The sequence below is a fragment of the Ranitomeya variabilis genome, chromosome 3 (genome assembly GCF_051348905.1).
Source record: "Ranitomeya variabilis isolate aRanVar5 chromosome 3, aRanVar5.hap1, whole genome shotgun sequence".
In the NCBI taxonomy this organism is placed as follows: Eukaryota; Metazoa; Chordata; class Amphibia; order Anura; family Dendrobatidae; genus Ranitomeya; species Ranitomeya variabilis.
This window is the reverse complement of record NC_135234.1, coordinates 188,834,130-188,851,021: the sequence shown is the minus strand read 5'-3', so window position 1 is coordinate 188,851,021 and position 16,892 is coordinate 188,834,130. Positions and strand designations below refer to the sequence as shown.

At 44.2% G+C, this 16,892-nt stretch overlaps 1 protein-coding gene across 1 annotated transcript in view; it reads left to right on the top strand.

The window, feature by feature from the left end:
- Window positions 1-16,892, top strand: part of TAFA3 (TAFA chemokine like family member 3) — a 679,693-nt gene that overhangs the window by 600,035 nt on the left and 62,766 nt on the right. The window contains exon 4 of the mRNA XM_077294926.1: window positions 12,795-12,919. Coding sequence (XP_077151041.1) covers window positions 12,795-12,919 — 125 coding nt within the window. The remainder of the gene's footprint in view (window positions 1-12,794; window positions 12,920-16,892) is intronic.

The following is a 16,892-nucleotide window of genomic DNA, read 5'->3' as shown; positions in this document are numbered from 1 at the left end:
GTCATCTAGTGGTTCTGGATGATGAGGATGAGGACAAACATACCAAATCAGGAAGCGTATACCCATGTGTGGTTGTGAAGAGGTGCATGAGAATACACCTCCCCAAAACAGAGAATGTATTTGAGGTTATGTTTCGCTGTTTTCACTTGGTGGTGTACAGAAGTCTTTCCCAATACAGCCCTTGTTCATTTTTATAAGAGTCAGCCTGTCAGCATGTTCAGTTGACAGGCGGATGCGCTTATCTGTTATAATTCCACCAGCGGCACTAAAAACCTGCTCTGACAGAATGCTAGCAGCAGGGCAGGCCAGGATCTCCAAGGCATAGAGAGCCAGTTCATGCCACGTGTCCAGCTTGGATACCCAATAATTAAAAGGCACATTGGAATCACGGAGGATGTTTGTACGATCTGCAAGGTACTCCCTCACCATCTTACCAAACATTGTACTTCTTGTGACAGCACCCCATGCTTCTGTGCCATCACGATGGGAGGGTGTGAGAAAACTGTCCCAGAACTTTACCATTGTTCCCCTGCCTGAGCTGGATTGTACTTCTGTCTCTCTTGCTTGGACTCCTTGGTTGTACAACAAACTCTGATGTCTGCTGCTAGCATTCTCACATGGGAATTTTCTAATTAATTCCGCTACAAGGGCCCCCGGGTACTGCAACATATTAGTACACCTCTCTGCCCCTGGCAAAAGAGATTGAACGCTCTCCTTGTAGCGTGGGTATAAAAGTGTCACCAACCAGTAATGAGTGTCACCAAAAATTTTTATAATGCGAGGGTCACGTGAAACGCAGTGCAATGTAAAGTCAGCCATGCGTGCCAGACTGCTAACAGGCAAGACTTCTGTGTCCTCACCAACAGGACTGCTGACCATGCTGTCTTCCTCATCCTCCTCCCTGTCCTGATGCCATCCACGCTGAACAGACGGTATGACAGCTGTGCTTGTAGTACCGCCTATAGAGTATGAAAGTAGCTCCTGTTCTTCCTTCTCCTTCTCCTCCTCATTGCCTACCAATCCACATTGAGAAGACATGAGGCTGGGCTGAGTGCAATCCCCCTGTATTGTTCCTTGTTCCATGTGTTAGGGGTCGAGATCCCACCTCTGCACAGGGGGAATCTCGAGCCATCTCCGCTGCAGTCTCCCATCCTTCTCCAGCTGCAGTGGAGCCTGCTCAGCGGAGATGTCGGTCCCAGCTTCTTGCTCGGCCTTCTCGGAGTGGAGACATCTCTTGGAGGGGGCTCGTTTTCCCTTCCAAGTTTTCACCGACCACAAGAATTTGGTCTATATTCAGACTGCCCAGCAGCTAAATTCTCGCCAGGCCAGATGGTCCCTGTTCTTCTCCCGGTTCCATTTCACCCTCCATTTTCTCTCCGGGGAGAAGAACATTTGTGCCGATGGTCTCTCCCGCTCCATAGTGTCATCAGCGGAGGAGGAGGAGGAACCTCGGCTTATTGTCCCTTCTGAGAGTCTGAAGACCGTGGCTCCGGTTTTGCTTGAGTCTGTGCCCCCGGGTAGGACTTTCGTGCCAGCAAATTTGCAACCGGATGTTCTCTCTTGGGCTCATTCATCCAGAGTGGGCACTTTGGGACTAAAAGGACATCTGAGCTGCTGGCAAGAACGTACTAGTGGCCACATATGGTCTGTGACGTCGGAGACTATATTCGGGCGTGTGTCTCCTGCGCCAAAAATAAGTCTTCTCAACAACGGCCAGCTGGGTTATTATATCCCCTGCCGGTGGCAGACAGGCCCTGGGAGATGGTCGGGATGGACTTTGTGGTGGGTTTGCCCAAGTCTCGTGGCTGTACCATCATTTGGGTTATCACCGATCATTTTTCTAAGATGGTGAACTTGGTGCCGCTTCCCCGGCTACCTTCTGCACGGGCCTTGGCAGCGTTGTTTATAAAACACATCTTCTGTCTACACGGTATGCCGGACAAAATTGTCAGTGACCAGGGTCCCCAGTTTGCGTCTCGGTTCTGGAGAGAGCTTTGTCATCTTCTCAGCATTGAGTTGAATCTCTCTTCTGCGTATCATCCCGAGACGAATGGGTTGGTAGAGAGGGCCAACCAGACCTTGGTCACATATCTGCAACATTTTGTCTCAGCCAGGCAGGATGACTGGGCATCTTTGCTATTATGGGCAGAGTTTGCACTGAACAACGCTGTAGCTGACTCCACTGGACAGACTCCATTCCTCCTTAACTATGGTCAGCAACCGCGGGTACCTGTGCCTATGCCCGTGTCTTCCGCCAACTCCAGGGTGGCAGACTGGGCTGCGGAGGCACGGGACATTTGGGACCGCACTCAGGATGCCATTTGGGCCTCCAAGGAGAGAATGAGGTCCTCCGCTGATACACATCGGCGCCCCGCTCCGACCTTTGCTCCTGGCGATTTAGTGTGGCTCTCCACCCGTAACATCAGGCTGCGAGTTGAGTCCACTAAGTTTGCACCTCGCTACTTGGGTCCTTTCAAGGTCCTCAAACAGGTTAACCCTGTGGTCTACCGTTATAGCCCTTCCGCCACGCCTGGGTATCACCGACACCTTTCATGTGTCCCTCTTGAAGCCCGTATTCATGTCCCGGTTTTCTGAGTCATCTGCCGGGACATCGGGTTCATCTTCGGATGATTATGAGGTGAACACTATCTTGGGGTGCAAGGTGGTACGTGGCAAAAAATTTTATTTGGTGGATTGGAGGGGTTATGGCCCAGAGGACAGGTCCTGGGAGCCTGCTGAGCATATTCGAGTTCCACAGCTCATTGCTGCCTTCAAACGTAGCGAGGTCCAAGGGGGGGGGTAATGTTAGGGGTCGATATCCCATCTCTGCACAGGGGGAATCTCGAGCCATCTCCGCTGCGGTCTCCCATCTTTCTCCAGCCACAGTGGAGCCTGCTCAGCGGAGATGTCGGTCCCAGTGTCTTGCTCAGTCTGACTCTGTCCAAAGGGTTACTGCTGCTTTTCCAGCTTCTGCCATTAAATCCAGTACTGGGCAGCGGTGAGCAGATGCTTCTGGGACTAAGTCTTTCTTTTCTCTTTCTGAGCATGCCCAGAGTAAGATCTCTCAGTGGAGATCGAGGGTCACATGTTCAGATACTGCAGCTAAATCCATTGGTCCTCCAGGAAGGTCCTGAAGGTGCTCAGGCTCTGTAGCAGCCTCTCATTGGTCCTTCTAGGAAGGTCCTGTTCTTGCTGCAGCTATTTAAGTTTCTCATGACCGCACGGCCATACGCTAGTATTGAATCAGTTTTGTGCATGTGCCAGTGTGGTCACACTTATGTGTGTTTTCAGGGACTCAGCTGAAATAAGCCCCTAGAATGCCGGCACCTCCGGCGAGGAGATTGTGTGTGTGGATCTAGGGCCCCGGCTGAAATAAGCCCCTAGAATACCGGCTTCTCCGGTGAGGAGATTGTATGTGTGTGTGACCACAGACTGCCTTCAGCTTGGCAGTTAGCTGTGAACTCCTGTGGGGTTAACAGGGCACAGCGTCTTGTTTCCGTGCGACTATGTGAAGTAACAGAGGTCACTTAAACCACCATATAGTGCTGTCATTTGCTAGCAGCAGGTTCCTCCTGCACGGTGGACCCCGGGCTGCGAACCCACCAATAATAACATCTATATTTACTCGGTGCATTCCGCTAGCCCTAACACCATGTCTTCATGCTCTGCCTGCAATGCATCATCTTTAATTTTGAGCAGAGAGGTTTTCAGAATGCTGAGAAGTGGGATGGTGATGCTAGTTATGGCGTCATCGCCGCTCACCATCTTGGTGCAGTCCTCAAGGTTTTGGAGGATGGTACATATGTCTGACATACATGTCCACTCCTGAGGTCTTATATGTGGAGTCTGAACTGAACATCGATGGCCTTGTTGATGTTGGTAGTCAACAACTGCCCTCTTCTGCTCACAAATCCTTTCCAACATATGCAGCGTAGAGTTCCAGTGCGTGGAGACATCACACCCCAGTCGGTGAGCTGGAAGCTGCAAAAGCTGCTGAAGCACAGCAAGGGCGGCTGAAGCTGTAGCTGACTTTCTAAAATGGGCAGACAGACGGCATACTTTCACTAGCAGGTCCGGCTGCACCGGGTAGCTTTTCAAAAAACGTTGAACCACGAGGTTAAGCACATGGGCCAAGCAAGGTACATGTGTGAGCTCATCTTGCCTGAGATGCCACCAGATTACAGCCATTGTCACACACGACCATACCTGGCTGTTGGTACAGCGGTTTCATCCAAATAACTGACGCTCTTTCAACGCTGTCCACAACTCTTCTGCATTATGCGGCTTGTCACCTATGCAGATTATCTTCAGCACACCCTGTTGCGGGTTGGCTGAGGCAGTGCTGCAGTGCTTCCAGCTTCTGACTGATGTGTTGATTTCAGATATGTAGGATGAAGAGGAGGAGGAGGTGCAGGAGCTGTAGACTGTGGGGGCAACCCTGATTGATGTAGGGCCAGCAATCCTCGGCGTGGGGAGGATGTGTTCCATCCCAAGGTCCGACTGGTTCCTGGCTTCCACTATGTTAGCCCAGTGTGCCGTCAGTGAGATGTACTGTCCCTGCCCACAAGTACTTGTTCACTTGTCCTTGGTTAGGTGGACTTTCCCTGTAATAACATTGTTGAGGGCACGGGTAATGTTGTGGGACACATGCTGGTGTAATGCCGGTATGGCACACAGGGAGAAATAGTGGCGACTGGGAACTGAGTATCTTAGGACGGCCGCCGCCATCAGGTTGCGTAAAGCTTCCATCTCAATGAGCCTAAAATGCAACATTTCTAGCGCAAGCAGAAGAGAAATATTAGAATTTAGGACTGTGGCCTGTGGGGCGTTGGCTGGGTATTTTCACTTGCGTTGCAAAGACTGGAGTATCGACAACTGAAGGCTTTGCTGGAACAAGGACGGGCTTGATGATGGTGCTGCTTGACTGTGTGTAACAACAGGTGCAGGGCTAGAGGCACCTTCACATGCACAGTGTACTGAGGATTGGTGTTATGATCCGGTGACCTTGGAGCCGCATGAAACTTTCTCTGGAGTAGGTGGAAACTATACTGATCACAGATCCTGAACTAACACCGCAACTAGAAGTAGCCGTGGGGTGTGCCTAACAAACCCTAGACACCTCGACACAGCCGGAGGACTAAATACCACTATAGATGGAAATAGGAATACTACCTTGCCTCAGAGCAGAACCCCAAAGGATAGGCAGCCCCCACGAATATTGACTGTGAGTAGGAGAAGAAAAGACACATGCAGGCAGAAAACAAGATTTAGCAAAAGAGGCCACTCTAGCTAAATAGGAAAGGATAGGACAGAATACTAGGCGGTCAGTATTAAAACCCTTCAAAAAATATCCACAGCAGATAATACAAAAAATTCCACAATCTACTAAAGACATGGAATGAATATCTGCAACCCCAGAGAATCCAACAAGACTGAGAAAATACTGACACAATCTAAGCTGGACAAGAAAACACAAAAGAATAGCACTGAATCATGAAGCACACAGCATGTGTGCCACAGAAAAAAGAAACAGACACTTATCTTTGCTGATTTGGCAGAAAGGCAGGAGGAACCAGGCAGAGGTCCAACACCTCCCAACAACAATTGACAACTGGCAAGGACTAATGGATCCTGCACACCTAAATACCCCAGTCAGAACTGCAATCAGCAGAAACACCTGACCAGGACTGCAACTCAGGGACAACTGCATTACCACCTACCACCACCGGAGGGAACCCAAAAGCAGAATTCACAACAGATTGGCTTCTACGCTAAACAGTGGAAGAAGCAGTTGTGTGACCTGCAGACAGTGGTCCTGGAGCTTGGGGTTGCCCCACAAAGTCGGGTGCTTTGCTGCCATGTGCTTGATCATGCTGGTGGTGATCAGGCTGGTTGTTTTGCTACCCCTGTTGATGCGGGCATGGCAAGTGCTGCAAATGGCCTGTTAATGTTATCGGCAGAGTTTTTAAAAAATAACCAGACTCGGGAAGATCAAAAAAGTTGGAATGGCAAGTTCACTCATGTTGGTGATATGGGGAATGGATGCACGATATCTGTCTGTGGCCACCACACTGCTTCTTCCTGCCTGTTGGGGTGATATGCCTCCTTCCCCTTGTGTGCTGCTGCCCTCGCTGTCCTCCTGTCAGGTTGGGTCAGGCACATAGTCATCCACCACCTCATCTTCCACATCTGCACCCTGCTCCTGACTTTCTGGCAATTGTGTCTCATCATCGTCCCCCTCTTCTGACACTTTCCCACCATCTCCTTCATCTGACCATGGCTGGTCAAAGCTTTGGGCAGCTCTACATGCAATCTCATCTTTCCCCACTTCAAGTTGACCGGCCGAGAGTCCAGACTCTTGAAATGGAAAACAGCTCTTCAGAGTGTCCAAGTGTGGGATTAGCTGTCTCAGGGCACTTGGCATGATGGGAGGAAGGAGGATCAGGGTGAGGAATATCTGGGCCACACTCACGGCTACTCAGACTTGACCGTGTGAAAGACATGGTGGTGGTGGTGGCTAAGTGACTGGAAGCATTATCCGCTATCCAGCCAACAACCGTTTCACACTGCTCTGGCTTCAATAGTGGTGTGCTGCAGTCCCCTAGAAACTGGGACAGGAAGGTCGAGCGAGAAGATGTGGGTCTTTGTTGTGGCCCACTCTCACCTTGGCTACGGCCTCATCCTCTGCATGCACCATCAGCATCATGTCCATTTCCCCATCCCTTGCCTTGCCCATTTTTAATAGACTACTGCAGTATTTCAAAAGCTCAACACAAATGGATTTATTAGGAGCGAAATAATAACTGATCAGTATGCCTGCAAATCTACGATTTTTAAAACACAAACATCAGGCAGGCCTCAGCCTGACATAACAGACTGTATTCTATTTTTTGGGGGCTTTTTTGTGAATTAAATTTATGCAAAATAGTGCTGTATATAAGTAGAGTAACAGACAGCAAAAACAGTGGAAAACCTAAAATACCATAACTTGGAGCAAGCAAATTTATGAGGCCTGTCACACTGCCAAATATGTGGCCTGTATTTTTTGTAATGCAAAATAGTGCTGTATATCAGTAGAGTAACAGACAGGAAAAAAATGGATAAACCGACCTACAATGTCCAAACTTGGATCACGCAGATATATGAGGCCTGTCACGGAAATACCACACTGACAAATATGTGGCCTTTTTTTTAGTTTAATGCAAAATAGTGCCGCATATAATTTGAGTAACAGACAGGAAAAAAAGTGGCAAACTGGCCTACAATGCCCAAACTTGGAGCATGCAGATATATGAGGCCTGTCACGGAAATATGACACTGTCAAAAATGTGGCCTATATTTTTTGTAATGCAAAATATTGCTGTATATCAGTTGAGTAACAGACAGGAAAAAAATGGATAAACCGACCTACAATGCCCAAACTTGGATCATGCAGATATATGAGGCCTGTCACGGAAATACCACACTGCCAAATATGTTTTTTTAGTTTAATGCAAAATAGTGCCGCATATAATTTGAGTAACAGAGAGGAAAAAAAGTGGCAAACTGGCCTACAATGCCCAAACTTGGAGCATGCAGATATGTGAGGCCTGCCATGGAAATACCACACTGCCAAAAATGTGGCCTGTATTTTTTGTAATGCAAATTAGTGCTGTATATCAGTTGAGTAACAGACAGGAAAAAAATGGATAAACCGACCTACAATGCCCAAACTTGGATCATGCAGATATATGAGGCCTGTCACGGAAATACCACACTGCCAAATATGTGGCCTGTTTTTTTAGTTTAATGCAAAATAGTGCCGCATATAATTTGAGTAACAGAGAGGAAAAAAAGTGGCAAACTGGCCTACTATGCCCAAACTTGGAGCATGCAGATATGTGAGGCCTGCCATGGAAATACCACACTGCCAAAAATGTGGCCTGTATTTTTTGTAATGCAAATTAGTGCTGTATATCAGTAGAGTAACAGACAGGAAAAAAAGTGGTAAAAGGACATACAATGCCCAAACTTGGATCACGCAGATATATGAGGCTTGTCACGGAAATATTACACTGCCAAATATGTGGCCTCTTTTTTAGTTTAATGCAAAATAGTGCTATAATAATAATAATAATAATTTTATTTATATAGCGCCAACATATTCCGCAGCGCTTTACAACTTATAGAGGGGACTTATACAGACAATAGACATTACAGCATAACAGAAATCACAGTTCAAAACAGATACCAGTAGGAATGAGGGCCCTGCTCGCAAGCTTACAATCTATGAGGAAAAGGGGAGACACGAGAGGTGGATGGTAACAATTGCTTTAGTTATTTGGACCAGCCATAGTGTAAGGCTCGGGTGTTCATGTAAAGCTGCATGAACCAGTTAACTGCCTAAGTATGTAACAGTACAGACACAGAGGCTATTAACTGCATAAAGTGTATGAGAACATGATGGAGGAACGTGATTATGTTGTTGTTTTTTTATTAATAGGCCACACAGGGATAATTAGGTTAATGCGTTGAGGCGGTAGGCCAATCTGAACAAATGAGTTTTTAGGGCACGCTTAAAACTGTGGGGATTGGGGATTAATTGTATTAACCTAGGTAGTGCATTCCAAAGAATCGGCGCCGCACGTGTAAAGTCTTGGAGACGGGAGTGGGAGGTTCTGATTATTGAGGATGCTAACCTGAGGTCATTAGCAGAGCGGAGGGCACGGGTAGGTTGGTAGACTGAGACCAGAGAGGAGATGTAGGGTGGTGCTGAGCCATGGAGTGCTTTGTGGATGAGGGTAGTAGTTTTGTACTGGATTCTGGATTGGATGGGTAGCCAGTGTAATGACTGGCACAAGGTAGAGGCATCGGTGTAACGGTTGGCGAGGAATATGATCCTGGCAGCAGCATTCAGGACAGATTGGAGCGGGGAGAGTCTGGTAAAAGGTAGGCCAATTAGTAGAGAGTTACAATAGTCCAGACGAGAATGAATAAGTGAGACAGTAAGAGTTTTTGCAGAGTCGAAAGTAAGAAAAGGGCGAATTCTGGAAATGTTTTTGAGATGCAGATAAGAAGAGCGAGCCAGTGATCGGATGTGGGGGGTGAATGAAAGCTCGGAATCAAGGATGACTCCAAGGCAGCGGGCATGTTGCTTTGGAGTAATGGTGGAACCGCACACAGAGATGGCAATGTCGGGCAAAGGTAGGTTTGTAGAGGGAGAGAACACGAGGAGTTCAGTTTTTGACAGGTTCAGTTTCAGATAGAGGGAGGACATGATGTTAGAGACAGCGGTAAGACAATCACTGGTGTTTTCTAAAAAGGTCGGCGTGATAACAGGAGAAGAGGTATATAATTGGGTGTCGTCAGCATAGAGATGGTACTGGAAACCAAATCTACTGATTGTTTGTCCAATAGGGGCAGTATACAAAGAGAAGAGGAGGGGGCCTAGGACTGATCCTTGAGGAACCCCTACAGTAAGGGGAAGGTGAGAGGAGGAGGAACCAGCAAAACAAACAGTGAAGGATCGGCCAGAGAGATAGGAGGAGAACCAAGAGAGAACGGTGTCCTTGAGGCCGATGGAGCGGAGCATAGTGAGGAGGAGCTGATGATCCACAGTGTCGAATGCTGCGGAGAGATCCAAGAGAATTAGCATGGAATAGTGACCATTAGATTTAGCTGTTAGTAGGTCATTAGAGACTTTAGTGAGGGCAGTTTCAGTAGAGTGTAAAGAGCGGAAACCAGATTGAAGAGGGTCGAGAAGAGAATTATCTGAGAGATAGCGGGTAAGACGGGAGTGGACCAGGCGTTCCAAGAGTTTAGAGATGAAGGGAAGATTAGAGACAGGTCTATAATTAGCGGCACAATTTTGATCGAGGGAGGGCTTTTTAAGTAGTGGATGTATGATGGCATGCTTAAATGAGGAGGGAAAAATACCGGAAGTGAGGGAAAGGTTGAATATTTTTGTTAGGTGAGAGGTGACAGCCGGGGAAAGGGACTGGAGGAGATGCGACGGAATGGGGTCGCTGGTGCAAGTGGTCGGGCGAGAAGATGCAAGGAGCCTGCTTACTTCTTCTTCTGTAACTGGTTCAAAGTCGGAGAGTGAACTAGATGCAGTGGGGGAGGGAGGACAGTGCTTGGTATGAAGAGATTGGGAAATGATTTCCTGTCGAATGTGGTCAATTTTTTCTTTGAAGTAATTGGCCAGATCGTCAGCGCGGAGATCTGTGGTTGGGGCCTGCTCTCTTGGGTTGAGTAGGGACCGGAAAGTGTCAAAGAGACGTTTAGGGTTATTGGACAGCGAGGTGATGAGGGTGTTGAAATAGGTTTGTTTGGAGAGGTGAAGGGCAGAGTTGTATGTTTTTAACATGAACTTATAATGGATGAAATCTTCGGGCAGATTAGATTTTCTCCACAGACGTTCGGCGCACCTGGAGCACCGCTGCAGGAAACGTGTTTGCAGCGTGTGCCACGGTTGTCGCCGTCTGTGCCGAGTTGTTCTATGTATAGGAGGTGCAGCTTCATCCAGGGCACTTTGCAGGGTTTCATTGTAATGCTTCAGAGCAGAATTAGGACAGATTAGTGCTGTATATAAGTTGAGTAACAGACAGGAAAAAAAGTGATAAACCGGCCTACGATGCCCAAACTTGGAGCACGCAGATATATGAGGCCAGTAACGAAAATACCACACTGTCAAATATGTGGCCTGTTTTTTTTTAAATGCAAAATAGTGCTGTATATAATTAAAGTAACAGACAGGAAAAAAGTGGGGAACAGGCCTACAATGGCCAAACTTGGAGCACGCAGATATATGAGGCCTGTCACGGAAATATCACACTGCCAAATATGTGGCCTGTTTTTTTTTTAATGCAAAATAGTGCTTTATATAATTAGAGTAACATACAGTACAGGAAAAAAAGTGGTAAACCGGCCTACAATGCCCATACTTGGATCACGCAGATATATGAGACATGTCACGGAAATACCACACTGCCAAATGTGTGGCCTGTTTTTTTGTAAAATGCAAAATAGTGCTGTATATAAGTAGAGTAACAGACAGCAAAAACAGTGGCAAAATGGCCTAACATGCCGAAACTTGGAGCACACAGATATATGAGGCCTTTTTTGTGAATTTAAAACACACAAAAAAACAGTGGCACAAGGATAGCACACACAACTATGCTACGTATGCCTGACAAACTATGATTTTTAAACAGGCCTCAGTCTGACAGAACACACTGTATATTTTTTTTGGGGGGGGTGAATTTTTGGGAAAAAAAATGCAACTAGGTATATAGTAAAGAAGCAGCAGCAGACACTTATGGAGCTTTGGGAAGGATGCAGTGGGAGCAATGTACGCACATACAGTGCCTGCAGGCCTTGCACTGATGTGGATATGTTGTGCCCTGCCTACCTAGCGCTGCAATATCGGGACCCACAAATTAGCCCTAATAAGGACTGTTGGTTTCTCAGGAGTTGTGGATTTAACAGTTGCAGACCTACACTAACTCTAAAAAGCCACGATTCTGACCCTATCTCGTCAGCAGCTCTCCCTACTCTCGCTGAATCCGGAGCAGAATGCGATGAGCAGGGTGGCGCTAGGTCTCTTATACTCAGGATGATGCAGTGCGGCCAAGCCAATCACTGCACAACCACAGCAAAGATGGCTGCGGCGTTTCATGGCCTGGCAGACAATCCCTGCAGCCTGATTGGGTCTCTAAAGTCCACCAAAAATGCTGGGTGGAGACACCAGTTACAGACGAATAATCACAGAAATGCTTGGTGCTCGCCGAGTACACCGAGCATAGTGATACTCGGTCGAGTAATGAGTAGTGGCGAGCACATTCGCACATCCCTAAAAATCATTGTTTTTCCACAAAATATTGATTTCTGAACTCTTCCTGAGTTAAAACATTAGTATTGTTGTTTCTAAATGATTATGAACTTGGGTTTTTTGCATTATTTGAGGTCTGCAAGCAATGCCCTTTTTTGTTATTTTGACCATTTCTCATTTTTAGAAAATAAATACAAATTTTATTGCTTGGAACTTCGGAGACATGTTGTCAGTATTTTATAGAATAAAAGAACAATTTACATTTTACTCAAAAATATACCTATAAAGAGAAAAATCAGACAAACTGAACATTTTGCAGTGGTCTCTTAATTTTTGCCAGAGCTGTATATATAACACAAACCAGCAGAAAAATAGAGTGCAAACCACTTAAAACTACATGAAGCCATTAACAATTGTGTATAATAATAAGTCACAGACTGCCTAAAGCAAGTACCAGTTTCTCACAGATTTCACTGTACTCTAACAGATTTTTCAAGCCTAAGACACCAGAAGAAGCTTTCAGTATACAGCGATACTTGTTGAGCTTCTCAGCATGTACATCTATTTTGTATTTTACCACCAACTTTCCTTCTATTTGTTCACTATTTGTAAACTACAAATTATCTTATTGGGTAGATATGTAGTACCCGTCTTTGGCCACTATTTTCTTCACGGAACTGTGCTATGCTGCTCCATAACAAAGGGGTTCCAGCGACTGCCGACACTCAGAATACTTGATTGGTGAGTGCCAAGTGTCTCACCCCCACTGATTAGACATTGAAGACCTATGCTTATAGTTCAGGACAACTCTTTTAACATTGTACAGAATCAGTGATGTCATTATGTGGTTTTAGGTTTAGCTTAAAAATACAACAATGGCTGGACAATTGCTAATATCATTTCAAAACAGCTTTATCACTTAGAAAAGATACAGGACTTTCCTTGATTTTACTGATAACTTACCATACATGTATTTCTTTAGCTTCTATAGTTATCCAGAAATGGTGGTGTCATATGCAGCCATGTTTAGATGGAGAAGACTGCAAAGTTCTACCAGACTTGACAGGATGGAGTTGTAGTACTGGGAACAAAGTCAAAACGACAAAGGTGAGACTGTTTTAATGGACATGTTAATGCCTTTCTTTTATTCAATTGTGGAAAAACATTTTAAACGATATAAAATAAAACATTTTTATGGAAATATGAAGAAGGATCTTCCATGAGAAGTAGGAATCACTTTAATTAATACACAAGGGGCTATCATAAAAAAATAACAATTCTATTACATAATGGTATTGTTACAATCACTCTCTTTAACCTTCGAAGCATTCTCACTTTCAACAATATGAATATATTTTATTGGAATGGAGTATCAAAGGGCTTGCGCTCAGGAACAAAGGTAATCTTGCAGCAGATAGGCAGAAATCAAGGGGAAATGGACAAAGGAGTTAAAGGGGAAGTATGAGGATTAGAGTCTGTAGAGAGGGGGATAAAAAGGAGTTGATTTTGTTCTTATCACAATTTTTACAGAGGTTTTTTTTTACTGCAGATTATGCCATAATATTATTTGCAATCATTTTTTTAAATTATGTATTTATGTCATTTAATAGAGTGGTAAAAATGTAATCCTTACCTCTGCTGCGCTTGGATTTGCTGCTAATGATTACAAGAAACTCTTCCTACACACAAAACACGTTGCTGTCTGAGCTGTACTCTGCAATACAGTATCATACCTTTCATCCTGCCGTTTTCAGCTCAGGATTGTCAGGAGGGTTAAGGCACCGCACAGAAAAATTGCAAGCGTCAACTGTTACTTTTGCATCTTCTACATAGAAGCAGTATACTTTTTATGACTATGAAATAGACAACTTTTTTTCTGCAATATATCTCTAATTTGAAGATTGCACACTGACTAATTATCTAATGGATATGAATGGTGATACATTATTTTTGTCTACTTTAATGGTGCTTGACCACCTGTAAATAGTAAAACACGTATAAAGGATGTGGCATCAGAATATCACTGGGACTTCCATTGATTGGAAGAGTCTACTGGTCTTGATGAAGGGGTGTGTAGTAGTCAGACACTTCTGATTAATTAATCAGATGTGTCTGACGAGTGGTGTGCACCTCAGTGCGGTTTGCTACAAATCTTACTCCAGTCCCTAACTGGAGTGATATTTCTGGCATAGGGTATACTCATGATTTGCTTTGGTGTCATGCCCTTGTACTGCCCAGCTTCACACATTTTCACAAAGTTGAGAAAAACTGCCTTAAAAACACCAAAAGTCACAACAGTTTTGCACAAATTGGAGCAATTCTGCAAATTTTTAAAGTAATGTACTCCAGTATTTTTCTGACATTGATTAACTGGGGCCTTTGTCTTTTGGTCTCTGTCTCACTGTAAGCCAAGAGTAAAAGGAAAAGCTAAGTGAAGAGGAAGCAACATATTTTTCATTATAGTCTATTGGAGAGGAAAAATATATGCTTTTCCATTTCTGTCTATCCCTGTATTGCCAATTAACTTGTATAGGGTGCTACTCCTTGTTATACGTAAAACTCTTGATATAGTGGTAGTAATTAATATCATAGGTAATAGATTAGTAGATTAGGTAATGTAATTAGTGATGAGCGAGTATACTCGGTACTAGAGATTTCCCGAGCACGCTCGAGTGTTCTCCGAGTACTTGTAAGTGCTCAGAGAATTAGTTTTCAGTGCCTCAGCTGAATGATTTACATATGTTCAAAAAGCAACCAGGCAACCCCCACATGTACTTATGCTGGCTAACATATGTAAATCATTCAGCTGCGGCAATGAAAACTTAATCTCCGAGCACTAAAAAATACTCGGAGGACACCTGAGCATGCTCGAGAAATCTCGAGTAACGAGTGTAATCGCTTATCACTAATTATAATCCATTGTCGCATTCATTGTCTATTTGTTTAATGTAAAACCATGCATGACAACATCAGATTGATGACTAGAATTGGACTTTTCTCTGCAAAATATTTTTATCAAGCGACATTTCATATTAAAATAGCAGAGTGTACATGTCCATGCTATTTCTCCTGTGCTTTATGGCAATTATGCTTCAAAGAGATATCTTGCATTTTGGATTTTCTTCATCTGAGACAAATATGAAGTTCACTGCTCTAGTCAATGATTTAAACCATTAAGTGACCCTGGTCATGTAGCACTAGTAATAAAAGCCCTATCAGCCACTCTTCACTGTGACCCACTGTCAGATCTCTTCCGGTATCTGCTTCTGTAATGTCTGCTTGTGTCGGCTGGTGCCACTGAAATCATTCTGCAGAAGGCACTGGTGATGGAGGAGATGTTGGGCTCAGAAACTGGGTGGTGTAGGCTCTTTCCAGCAACAGAGACTAGTGTGGTTGAGGCATATGCTGCCATACAGTCTGTTATCATGGGTGTCTGTGCTGTAAAGTTGAAGTAATCAGCTACCTGATTTGGCAAATGGGACAGCACCACACCATACTAACCTCCCAGCTTACTGTTTGGAGTTGCCTGATATAGTTTTACTATCCTTGGTTCACATTTCTAGTTCAGCTCCTGCTTAGCCTTTGTTATCCTCTTTCTGACCTCAGCTTATTTCCTGACGATTCTTCTGACTCAGGATATTGTCCATTTTGCCCTCATGGTTCTGACCCAGTTACCTAACCATTCCTGCCAAATGGCTCAATAGTATAGTAAACTCTATAAAATAATAAACCAAGTTTGACTAGATTGACCAGTGCATGTCTACATCTTTTTGTTTATCCATGTCTGTAACAGCATGAACTTACCAACTTCACAATCTTTGTATTCTTTTTTCAAACAGATTAAATAAAAATATATTAATCTATATTGCTCTTTATTACTTTTATAATTATGTGCTACTAGCCAGGCTCTCAATTGTTTCAAGCCTGATTCACAATATATAATAGCTACCAATTATCCAGAACAGTACTTTATAATTATAGGCACCATTATCATTGTTGGAAGTTTGACTATGTTCCATAAGCAATGCACTTGGAATTAAATAGCTCTGTATCTCTGATCTTGAATTGAATAATATAAATAGAGTATAATACATATTTTCACTGCAATGTGATTCTTTACCTGTTCTTCTTCAAGTAAATGCACCTTTAAAACAGTTATGGGTTATACACTGGAAGCCATTGTATCATGACAACAGCTTTAATATAATATCTGCTGATTTTGGAAAAGATGCCATTAGCTGATCATTTCTCCTGCAGTGACTGCTACAGAGGAAATTTACTATTACAGGCAGCAATTCCAATAAATGACCAGGTCCATTACTGCCCGTTCTGTTGCCTGGTAGTAGCTCTCCACTATTGCTAATAGAAGGTGTATCCCCTCTGCGATGTCCATATTTCATAACAGGGCATAAGTAAAGAGGTTGTCAACATGAAACCACCATTTAAAGGAGTGTTGATTCTTTAAAAAAAAAAAAAAAAAAGTCTATTTTCTTTTCAGAAGTAAGGATTCTTTTGTTTGGCTGCTGCGTATGATTTTGTAGCTTAGCTCGACTTACTTGGTTGATGCTTGACTGCAATTACAAACATAGTCTATGTATGATAGTGACATTAAAAAGACCCTTTTTCATTGATTGCACAAAACACCCATAAAGGGGTATTCTGAACGTGGTCATCCAGCTGCTCATAGCTCTGCAATCTCTTTATTTCCTGGTTTCTGGGTGACTGACATTACTTTAGCATTCAAAGAACTTGTGCTGAGCTTTATAGTTCTACTGTAGCATCTCAGCTATCAGTCGCTTGTTCTGAAGTGAATACTGATATTAGTATATTTGCATATAGTGATAGCAGTGTGTTTGAACATACTCATGGCCCAGGAAAGTGAGTCTTGATTATCAGAACTATTCTGGAAGCTGCCCTTGATTTGGGCAGGTAATGTTACAAGATTTTTAGCAGCAGCTTGTCTGAAGATGAGAGGGAAAGCGAATGAGGTGAACAGATAACTGCTGTATAAGTTAATGGACTGGAAAGTGGTGGCTTGAATCTTAGAATTTAATACATCTCCTGGAATGAAACTGCTGCA